Raw genomic sequence first — 12,280 nt, 5'->3', positions numbered from 1 at the left:
GCTAATTGATCGTCGCATTAACCATCGTCTAACCCCCCTCTCTATACCAGACACCATGTAGTTAGATATGCGACTAGAATCTGAAAACTTCACTCGAGGTAACATTATTTCAATATTAGAACTGCCTATACAGGGATTCAGACATTTTACTTCGTCAGTTCCGTGGACAGTTCAACTTCCTGTTTTCAAAGATACGTCGCATCATTTCTACTTATGAAAAACAGCATTCATGATTTAGACGATGCATACGACGTCACAGATAGTAACAATGGCAACCAAACATGCTATATTGAATAGGTCAAGGTGCGACCTCCGAGTCGGTTATCAATTTCTTTTCATTTTTATACTAAAATTATGGCCAATAATCCATATACACATGCAAACATAACAGGAATACAGATTTGTCAGCAATTGAAGCAACAGCGTTTCTTTCAAACATACTTACGTGCACAATAAGGTTGCTGCTCCCAATCCCACAATGCATTTCCACGACTGTCCCTGCAAATTACTTGATCTTTGCCATTCAGTGTATACCCGTGAGCACATTGTAGAGAGCATTTAGAGCCCAGACCGAATCCATCCGGGCAGGTGATGCGTTGTCTTGGAAACGGAGTAATTGGGTGACAAGTAGGTTCTGACGGGAGAGAACATAATGAGACTTGACACAATTACAAGATTCGCGGTGTCCGTACACTGCTTAAGCTTTTAGTAACAACATTACAAATTATCGGTGACAACAAGATAATGCGACATGTAACGAAAAACGTTTCCTGTTGTTTACTTCAGATATGCTTTCCACGTGCTGATTCATTATATTTCTGACGTTCTTGCAGCTAAGTGTAACAATATACTAATCTAGTAAATGTTTAATTAGTACTAAACCCCGCGTGGAAATGGACAAGGTTACAAATAGCTTTGGGTAATGACTTGCTATTTAAATAATTGATGGAAGTATATGTTCGAGTTGAACGTCCGTCATCGCGTTTTTAATGACCAAGCTGGTAATAAAATGGCAAATATATATTAAAAATGAAGATTTCTACCTGTGATTAAAACATGGAATTCACAGGCTGCAACATTTCCCGCAGTGTCGTTCGCTATGTATTGTATACCATAATAGCCAATATTGAAAACTGAACCCGACATAGGACCGCCCACTCTCACTGGTTGAACTTTGTCACGTGAATTGTCAGATGCAGTTGGCAAATTCCACACGACAGTGGTACCATTACGAGCAGCATCCACAACTACTTTGATGTCTTTCGGGCAATAATCGAAGTGTGGTGGCTCAACATCTGTGTTGGGTAACAGAACAAAATAAAATTATATGACACGTGCACAAATCCATGAGCTGGCACTGTGACATTTTTGTGACTTGTTTGTGGTGACATATCTGTGACTCTATAATTCGTTAGTGTAAACAGGAAAAACATCGAAAGTTCTAATCCGTTAACTTATTTTTTGATTTTTATTATATATCTGTGTATTTCCATAGTGAAGGTAGTTGAATTGTACCTTGTTTAATGTTCGCTTGTTGGATGTGTACAGTACATACCCGCATACTGTAGTTGGTGCCATAATATAAGAGCTGTTCAAAACATATTCATTTCCCGTTCGCGGTAAATTGTTATAAGTAACGGATATTGATGAAGACATGTCGTCAGATATTACACAGCAGTCTCACAGCAAACCGGAAAGTTGCTGTTAAGTATTACCGTTCTGTCATATCAAGGCGTTTTCAGACAAATAAATCAACGTGGTGCAATAATCGAACGATAACAGCATTTAACTTTAGACGTTCACAGACCAACAAATGATGACAATCTCAGCAAAGTTCTTGAAGAATTTCAAAACATGTATTCGGAAAATTGCGACAATTTCCCCGCTACTGGTATACTTGCCTTCATAGTGTATGTAAAGATTTTACACAAAACATTCCATTAAAAGTAAAAAAAAAAAAAAAAAATCACTCACTCACCCACACAACGTGGAATGCGGCCATTCCACCTACCATCGTTGTTACACATCACCAGTGTATTGTAGCCCATTGGTACGCTGTATCCATGGTAACACCGTAGACGGCACTGACTAAGATAACGGTTACCAGACGTACACTCGTATACACCCCATTTTGGGTTGATGAGAGCATCACAGTGAATGGCTAAAACACGGAAATAACTTCGATTACAATGTAATTATATTTCAGAAAATAACACGACAAAATGTGTTTGTATCATATATAGATATTTTCTTTTCATCATATTTCAACATTTTTATTTTTTAAAACTGTATTTTGATGATTCCTTTGAACCATTGATGTATCATTCTGAGTGTTTAATCAAAGTGCTTGATTACAGACTGTAGCATATTGAATATATCATATCTTGCCAAAATGTATAATACTATACGTCAGACAACGTAACATATTTCTAGTGTTGCTTTGGTCTGCAGTTTCTACACATTCGTTGATTTATATTTTCATATACTGGATAAATGTTTTTTTTCAGATTGAAATATGCCTGCCAAGTAACTCAAAGAAAATGCAATTTATCACAAAACCCAGTGGTGAGTATGCCGTCACATTGAAAACAAGTCACCTAACCCTACCACTGATTATCATTAGTGAAAATGCTGACGCATCATTTAGAAAATTCTCAGACGATACAGGTAAAAGAATTTGCGTCGCGTCAGTTGCATGAAATATAGTGCATCTGAATAAAAACATAATCGTCTTGCAACTGTCATTATTCTAACATACGCAATTCTTTTAATAAACCACCTCTAGCACTTTAGCATCAGAACAAAATGTGAGCAGCTTTAGTGCGTAATACGTTACTCTCTCACTCACGTGTACATGTTGGTTCTGCTTTACTCCATGCACCTATTTCACCGTGACGTTCACAGTGCCGTATGACGTCACCATGAGCTATGTATCCTTGGTTACACTCGTACTCCATGGATGACCCAAGAAGAGGGTATCCTTTACTTCGTCTAATGACGGCGTTGGTCACGGCAAGTGCATTCTCGCATTCAACCACTGAGGAAAGGAAACATAAGACAACACAAATTCATGGTAACATGTACTTCCAATTAAATACTCATTACAATAATCATGAAATATCCATGTTGTGGTGGGCCATGTGCATTGTATAGAGTATTTATATAAATACATTCCTTACACTAAATTCGCTGATCAACGACTTACAGTTAGTAACAGAATTCAATAATGGAATAGTATTAATATGATACGTTTTCTCTATTGTTGTGTGCTTGTAACATAACATAACGCAGAATCAATTACACTAAATGATGTTGTTTATCAGCTAGATATGCCTATAGAACCATATCGGACAAAGACAGGTGCACTTAAGTATTCGTGATACTATTTCCCTGTGCCTTATAGCCATACAATCCAATAACAATTTGCAAGTATATATTGATCGCTGTGATGTTGTCATAAATAGCCGAGCTATTTAGTGTGTACATATCTGTTGGTGCATGGTAGTACCAGATGCATTCGTTTGTAGGAGTACAGAGCGTTTGTGGTTTCCGATGTTCTAGATAAACTACGACACACCAATGTATATCTACGTAAATTTAGACATGTTATTCAGATTCTCTGTCTTATGCTTTATTTTTTATAATAAAAAAAGTATCGCAGGTCAGTAGTAGTCGTCATTCGCCAAGTCCACACAATTAGACGAGTTTCAGTGAACATTTATGTTAATATAAGACGTATCACATTTATCAGAAAATGAAAATGTTGAAAGTGTTTAGTCATATTTATACACTATTTGAAACAAAGTGTGCAATTAGTAATTTTGGGTCAAATACCTATACATCGCCTATTCAATGATTTCGATAGTTATGTGACAAGTGCGTTTTGAAATACGGTCTTAAATAAACATTTTTCAGTGAAACAAATTAATAATATGAGAATATTTAATAGACCAGAGGAATGAACAAATTAAAATATTACGCAATTTGGCAGTGCAAATAAATTGGAATATTAAACAAAATATTAGATGTGCGGGACTTTCCGACTTATTCACTCTACACAGACAACACTGACAACACTTAGTTTATGTTTCTATTTCACTTAATGTGAATGATATTAATGGTGTGGATGACAAGGTGTCATTCGAGTTCACTCATAATATCTGTAATGTATACCCTTTTAGTATATGTTTTTATCATTGATACGATCAGCACATCGACCTAATGGTTGTCAAGACTTCAAGAGTCTCACGTTAACGGTAATGACAAATGATCGTGAGAAAACAGAAAATCTATTTCCATTAAGTTGACAATTGACATGATAAGATATCTCAATATTGATAGTAATCCTTTTTGTTTATCAAATGTCTCAAAGCATAGCTCGTTGGTGTGTGTATTTTAGTATGGGGAATCTGGCAAATTTGTGTTATTTACATCATATATTGAAGACTTGAAACTTTATATTCATAACCTGTAGGTAAAGTAAAAACAGCTTTCAAACGAAAATTGGCGTAATATCACGCGGGTACAGTGATTGATTATTGGATTATATCTATAATCAATATGTATTGGTTTCAGCAGAAATACGTGTTGTATGCCTTTTGAATTTGTATTATATACCTTGTAAATACTGATGTCAGTTTAAAAGTACAACTGGCACATATGCATGTTTTCGTTTGAACGAACATTCTATTTCTTTAATACAGCCGTTTAAATTTTATGTTAATACAACCAATACTCACCGACCACATTTACTGAAAAACTGCATGTCACGGCACTTCCACTCTCGTCTATGGCTGTATAAAACACTGTGTTTTTGCCAACAACCTTTGACCCCGGCAGCGGTCCGCCATGTTTTCTAAACGAAAGGTAAATAAATAAATAAATAAATAAATAAATAAATAAATAAATAAATAAATAAATAAATAAATAAATAAATAAATAAATAAATAAATAAATAAATAAATAAAAGCATGTTACATCAAACAACGTCTTTTTGCTTAGGTTATTAGTTACTTCAGCTTTCGTAATGTACTGAATAGTACCATATGCCTTCCAATATCGCATTTTTCTCATTACTTAGCACCCCTATAGAAATAATGGTATACTCTGTACTAAATATAAGCAGTTAATTTGACCTTGCAAAACATATAAATTGTTATATAGGTTATTAAACTGTGTCTGTGTGTATTTACGTATTTGTTCTTTTTTCGTAAAATATGTTAAATCCGACCGCGTTAACCAATCTCACACTGTCTAAAAATGTGGATTTTGTCTTTTCTACCAGATTTCTTTCTAGTTTAAAATTAACAAATTTCAATTTCACATCTACTGATATTTCCCATCTTGTCGTAGACTACTGTCATCGAATCTCATAAATATATTTAATGAAATCTAATCTACACTTCTAGAGAACCGCGCGGCAAAATGTTTATTAGTTGATTTCATTGTTATATGGCTTCGCGGGGAAGAAGACAGACAGGATATAATTGCCAATATGTGAAAACGACAAGGCTGCTAGTAAGTTCCGTTCGCTTGAGAATTTTAGTCACTACCTCGTTTTCGACGCATTCAAACTGTCCAATCAGCTTAGTCTGATTCCCTGTACAAGAATCATGATCTAAAGCTAAGCTGGGGGATACGTGTATGTATATTCAGAGTGGTCTTAAGGGACGATCGGGCCATGGCCTTATTTGAAAGAACCTGTGAGACGAGAATTTTAGAATGTTAACATGTTAAGATGTCATCGTGTTAAGTTTAAGAATATTGTCATGTAAATTTTGTGTATTTGATATTATTCGTATTCTAGTGTTATGTACAAAATGAGTGGTTTTGCATTTAATATATATATATCATATACAAATACATACATCATGTGTCATAAACAAATACAAAACAATAAAAAATACACCGACCACTGGGAATAGAAGAAAATGGTATTCATGCTTTAACCGGCTAACCAAGACAAATTTCATATTCATAAATAAATATGTTCGATTGTTTTTTATTTATATTATTACAAACTGAATTTGGGGCATGATACTATCAAACAAGTACGGCAACGAATTGAGAATATATATTTTCGAAGAACAATTCGACTACCAAATTATATTCAATTATACTATCAATATGGGTCATCTCAACCTTTAGACTATTAATAGAAATGTGTTTTGTTTTTAATTTATTTTTTTATTCACAACACACGCAATGACGATGCTGATCCACCCGTCTCCAGTGATACTGTGAACTGAAAAAAACTCTTAATACACTTTGTTAAAAATATAGACCATGGCACAATTTAATAAGATTATATGGATGTGCTTTTATCAGGGCATTTGACGACAAAATTACCAAATTGAAACTTTTGCTTTTATTATTAAAATTCGTGCCACCCCTTTTCGAATATCCTCTGTCCGCCCCAATTATTTGTACCTGTACAAGAAAATGAGTGATTGTATCTTGTTTGCTCGCCGACACGACTATTTCAGGTGACAGGACAAGGTAATGTACTTACGTTTTAAGTGGGTTATTGTGTGCATCGTACGCATGCGGTTCTTTCCAGTGTGCTATAGCGTATCTTGCCATCGGCTTAGCCGTGACCATTTGATTGACAGGACAATTGTTTATCGCAGGTGGCGTTGTCTCTGAAAACGAAAAAGACTGTTTGTGATAAAGATGATATACTCTAAAATGTTCGATTAGTGGAATAGTAGATTAGCGTTCACTATTTGATAAAGTGTCGCTTGGATTCATCTCGTCTGTTAGTCACCACATGTCGGATTTAAAGCAAACAGAATTGACTTTTTTGATTATGTACCAATAATGCATGGCTTTGCTATTCAAAATCTATAACTATATATAAGATACAATCATTTGATTTATCGTAGATTTTCTCGTAATGTATAATTCAAATCATTGGCTCCTCAATCTCACATGGCATCGATTTTCTCTAAGGCTCTTCAAGACAAAGTCCGTATTAAAATGTATAATTCAATACTAGTTGAGCTGTATAATCCAACCTTTTCACAGCCAACGGCATATGTAAATGGATTATAATAATCTATTGCACATATACAGTGAGTAAACTGAATTGAGCGTGAACAAATCTTAATACGTATATTGTATAATGTTTACAAACGGTGGAAATACACGTTACTGTAAAGCTGATGGTGTTTAACGTAACGTTTTCGTACACAACGTCATTTTCAGATTGATATTTCACTAAGGAAAACACAACAACGTGTAAGCGATTCTACTTGACATGCGGTCTAAATGTTCGTCTTTTCCAATTCAGTACACGACACAATGTGTTATTATTAAAAAAGCAAACTGTCAATCATGAGGATACTTTTAAATACATTAAGTCGTTTATATTACAGCTGCTGATATTTTAGGCCAGGTTAACGCTAATAGAAGGAGTCAATTGCGGCAATGCATAAATAAGATCGCTACAGCTGATACACAGATCTCAAAGGTCACGCACGGGGCTTCCGCGTTTCGTTTAAACAAATTACTTTAGTTAGTCGATGCTCTCCCGGGTCACGTCGTTAGTGCTGTGGAGTAATTAGGTGTATTAATAATGTATACTGCAATGTCTGTGGGTGTAGCACTATACACATCGAAAGCTGGCTTTGTATTGATTGTAATCTCCTCATCGTACCGTGCAGTGAATGCTGTCCAGCAATAGATGGTGCATACCTAATACATGCCCGAAGAAGATATTTACAGTGGCTTTTAGAATAACGTCCGTATTGTAGTTAATGGCACAGCTTGCTACTAGCCTATTGCTTTTCTGGAAAGTATGACAAAGAGCGTAGGTTTTTGACAAGCCTATTTATTTTGTTAAGAGTATTATTAGGATTGCAAAAAGTCTAATAATGTCAATAAGAAACACTTAGTAATGATAATTCTTACTGTGTCTTGTACTACATATAGCTAACATTTAAAGCAGGAAGTTGTCATCAGTGCGCATGCGGTAGATGGCCATAGTGGGTCGTTGTTTACAAACAAGCGTCTACCCATGAGTCTTTGCGTTCTGCGCGTGCGCTGGTGACAGCTACTGCTCTTTAATTGTCAAACCCGTATAAAAACACATGAGATGGTTATACAAAGATACATTTTGGGTTTGCTCCTTGGTTGATACATATCAATCAACGTGAAAATCTTCTATTGCTATTGAAGAAATTGAAGAATCGTATCGTACAAATAAATGTTTGGATCGTGTAACACAGTGCGAAGTTATGTGGTTACGATCACTCGGTAATTACAGGTACTAACACATGGCATTTTATACGATCACTCGGTAATTACAGGTACTAACACATGGCATTTTATACGATCACTCGGTAATTACAGGTACTAACACATGGCATTTTATACGATCACTCGGTAATTACAGGTACTAACACATGGCATTTTATATGATCACTCGGTAATTACAGGTACTAACACATGGCATTTTATACGATCACTCGGTAATTACAGGTACTAACACATGGCATTTTATACGATCACTCGGTAATTACAGGTACTAACACATGGCATTTTATACGATCACTCGGTAATTACAGGTACTAACACATGGCATTTTATACGATCACTCGGTAATTACAGGTACTAACACATGGCATTTTATACGATCACTCGGTAATTACAGGTACTAACACATGGCATTTTTTACGATCACTCGGTAATTACAGGTACTAACACATGGCATTTTATACGATCACTCGGTAATTGCAGGTACTAACACATGGCATTTTATACGATCACTCGGTAATTACAGGTACTAACACATGGCATTTTATACGATCACTCGGTAATTGCAGGTACTAACACATGGCATTTTATACGATCACTCGGTAATTGCAGGTACTAACACATGGCATTTTATACGATCACTCGGTAATTGCTGGTAATAACACATGGCATTTTATACGATCACTCGGTAATTGCAGGTACTAACACATGGCATTTTATACGATCACTCGGTAATTACAGGTACTAACACATGGCATTTTATACGATCACTCGGTAATTACAGGTACTAACACATGGCATTTTATACGATCACTCGGTAATTACAGGTACTAACACATGGCATTTTATACGATCACTCGGTAATTACAGGTACTAACACATGGCATTTTATACGATCACTCGGTAATTACAGGTACTAACACATGGCATTTTATACGATCACTCGGTAATTACAGGTACTAACACATGGCATTTTATACGATCACTCGGTAATTACAGGTACTAACACATGGCATTTTATACGATCACTCGGTAATTACAGGTACTAACACATGGCATTTTATACGATCACTCGGTAATTACAGGTACTAACACATGGCATTTTATACGATCACTCGGTAATTGCAGGTACTAACACATGGCATTTTATACGATCACTCGGTAATTACAGGTACTAACACATGGCATTTTATACGATCACTCGGTAATTGCAGGTACTAACACATGGCATTTTATACGACCACTCGGTAATTGCAGGTACTAACACATGGCATTTTATACGATCACTCGGTAATTGCAGGTACTAACACATGGCATTTTATACGATCACACGGTAATTACATTTACAAACACATGGCATTTTATACGATCACTCGGTAATTGCAGGTACTAACACATGGCATATTCCATCGCAGATTTTAGAATTAAATATTATTGAATTATCTTTAATGATATCTTGCGTTTGTGAACACGGGAAAATGCGTAAGATTGATAAATTCAGTGAACACGGCACTATTTTGAGCGGAAACGTGGGTCATCATACCATATATAAACGGCCTATGACCCGATGCGTGAATGTACGTACGTTCATTGGCTAATCACTTGACCCTGTATCATACTCGGGACGTAAGATTGCAAACTTCTTTCATAAAATCAAATTTCTAATTGGATCCAAGGAACTTTATTAAGAGAACAAGAGTACTTGTTTTCTGAGTACAAACCTTGCTCTTAAATTAGATTTTTGTTTGGGAATTTGTTTTACGTTGTTTACGTCATATCTTCTAATATTGAAACAACGAAGGTTATTATTCGGGCTTCCCGCAGATGTTCGTTCACTGTAAAACAAAAATGCGCGGCAATTCTTTCGAGATATGATCAGACATTATTTTGGCATTTACTTATAAATTTCACACACACGCCACTTAGTAAGCGGCAATCCTATGTTAGAGGTCGAGTGTTGACCTACTGTCTGTACATATGTGTGCAGTATTACACGCCAGTGGATCAATTGTTTTGCACCATAGAAATAAATAAAATGAAAGAAAATTACTCCATATTCAGTCGATTTTAAAATATTCTATTAGTTTTTCAAACAACAATATCACGATTTTTATTGACATACTAATAATTCACACGACTGTAAAAGGAACAGTGTGAGAAATCGGTAGTCCGAAAACACGGCAGTTGACTACGCCAGGACAGGCGTGGCTAACCCGAATGAATACTATGGGATTCTTATGAATGAACAGTGCTTGTCTGATATAGTACAGTACAGTTAGAAATTACATTTTGAGTTCTCATATAATCTTTGATTAGCACAAATGTGAACTGTCGTGATAGCAATCCGGACTCTGTTCTTAAATCCACGGCACACTTGTCCAATTTTTGCAATTATGAATGTAGCAAATACGAGGGCATGTTGTTTAATCATGGTGCAGATATTATCTATACATATATGGTGATACTACGCTATATTACATATAGCTTAATAAATCAAATAAACGTGGGATCTGCGCATGTGCAAGGAATTCTCTCTACCGTTATCATTCACTACTTACCTGTATCACGTGACGGCTGCTGACAGAAAATCACACAAAGTGAAAGAATAGTCTTGATTGCCTCAGCGACCATTTTGACATTAGAAGAAGATTGTCTTTTATTTCTTGACATTTTTAAAACTCGGGATTCTGCTGAATAAATGAATAATACATTTGTCAAAAATGTCTGAAATCAGCCATTTTGAAAATTATGTGGCGCCTATGCAAATGACAAATTGTCATCATTGTCTTGTATCTCACTCATATCTCTGATAACTTTAGCACAATTATACATCGTATTGGTGATGTTTCTCGTGTTGTGATTCAAGTCAGCTGACGTTTGTATTAGCAATGTATAAAACATCAAATAATTTGTGAAGTCTGAAAAATACAAGATGACTCATTACATTTCCTACGTGTGCACGTGACATTGAACGCTAATAGATTAACCTATTGTTGTTTTCATGTAACTGCCATTATCGTAATACCGAATAGATATCGAATTATCCTTTGAGTGTTTGGCGAATATCGTCGAGATATTAGGCCACACCGACTTAATTTTATGGATGACATCCGCGCGCGCATTAGTTTTCGCCTGTTCTCAAAAACAAAACAAAATCTCCGACGACGAGTCTCCACAGATTGGTTTTCTGTCCAGAACTTGCCGACTCATATTGTTGCAAAGCGCCGGCTTGTCGTAAAATTCGTTTTGTACTACTACTAAACGTGCCAATTTTGTCGTAAATGACCTTCTGCACATGCGTATTGCGTTGCCGGGAATTCCAACATGGCGACCACGCCACCAATATACGTGAGCATAAAAGTTCAGAGGAAAAACGGAGGAATTGTTGTAGACTGGTACGCAATTGACGTCGGCCAGGGAGATGTGACGTTTACACAGCTATACGAGGGATTGGTAGCAGAAGCGAGTTTCGCCCAGACAACTTTAAGGACATATTGTCCAGAGTGGCTGTCCCCCGTTTCTTCTGCAATGATGAGAGAAATGGGAGAGGAGTGGAGGTGTATGGTGGCCTAAAAGTCAGTCAGGTGACAAGTCAGTTCGGTTGCTTTGTCCGCATTGAAGTCGACAAAACTGCAACAAAAGCAGAGGAAGCTCCTCGGCCGAAAATCCGCTTTTGAGATGAAGAAAAGTTTTTTATTATTTTTTATTTCATTTTCTGATTTGGATAATTTGCTTGCACACACAGTCAGTAATATTTTGATCATATGACAAATTTTCATGAAGATACATGTACATAATTTTCTGCATCCAAATTTGTTACATAGTTGAAGTAGTTCTAGAGCATTTGTGTCTACACTTAGTCTATCTGAAGTGTCACTTAAAAAGCTGTAGTTTGAATGTCAAAAAAGTTAATTTTCAGGTTGCTGTTGACAAACTTATTGTTCATTTTTAATTCAATTTTTTTTCAATACAACACAGTAAGTTTTTTTATTTAATATTTATTTATTTTTTGTTGTTTTTATGA

The 12,280-nt window shown here is 35.8% G+C and overlaps 1 protein-coding gene across 1 annotated transcript in view; it reads right to left on the bottom strand.

The window, feature by feature from the left end:
- Positions 1-12,280, bottom strand: part of LOC100367084 (uncharacterized) — a 33,061-nt gene that overhangs the window by 16,117 nt on the left and 4,664 nt on the right. The window contains exons 3-9 of the mRNA XM_085499016.1: positions 10,815-10,943; positions 6,512-6,641; positions 4,740-4,855; positions 2,849-3,037; positions 1,979-2,161; positions 1,044-1,295; positions 446-634 (exon numbers count right to left, since the gene is read on the bottom strand). Of these exons, the coding sequence (XP_085355142.1) occupies positions 446-634; positions 1,044-1,295; positions 1,979-2,161; positions 2,849-3,037; positions 4,740-4,855; positions 6,512-6,641; positions 10,815-10,943 (1,188 nt within the window). The remainder of the gene's footprint in view (positions 1-445; positions 635-1,043; positions 1,296-1,978; positions 2,162-2,848; positions 3,038-4,739; positions 4,856-6,511; positions 6,642-10,814; positions 10,944-12,280) is intronic.

The sequence above is a fragment of the Saccoglossus kowalevskii genome, chromosome 5 (assembly GCF_978046115.1).
Source record: "Saccoglossus kowalevskii chromosome 5, keSacKowa6.1, whole genome shotgun sequence".
In the NCBI taxonomy this organism is placed as follows: domain Eukaryota; kingdom Metazoa; phylum Hemichordata; class Enteropneusta; family Harrimaniidae; genus Saccoglossus; species Saccoglossus kowalevskii.
Note: the sequence above shows the minus strand (reverse complement) of the source record. Positions and strands in the feature narration are given on the sequence as shown.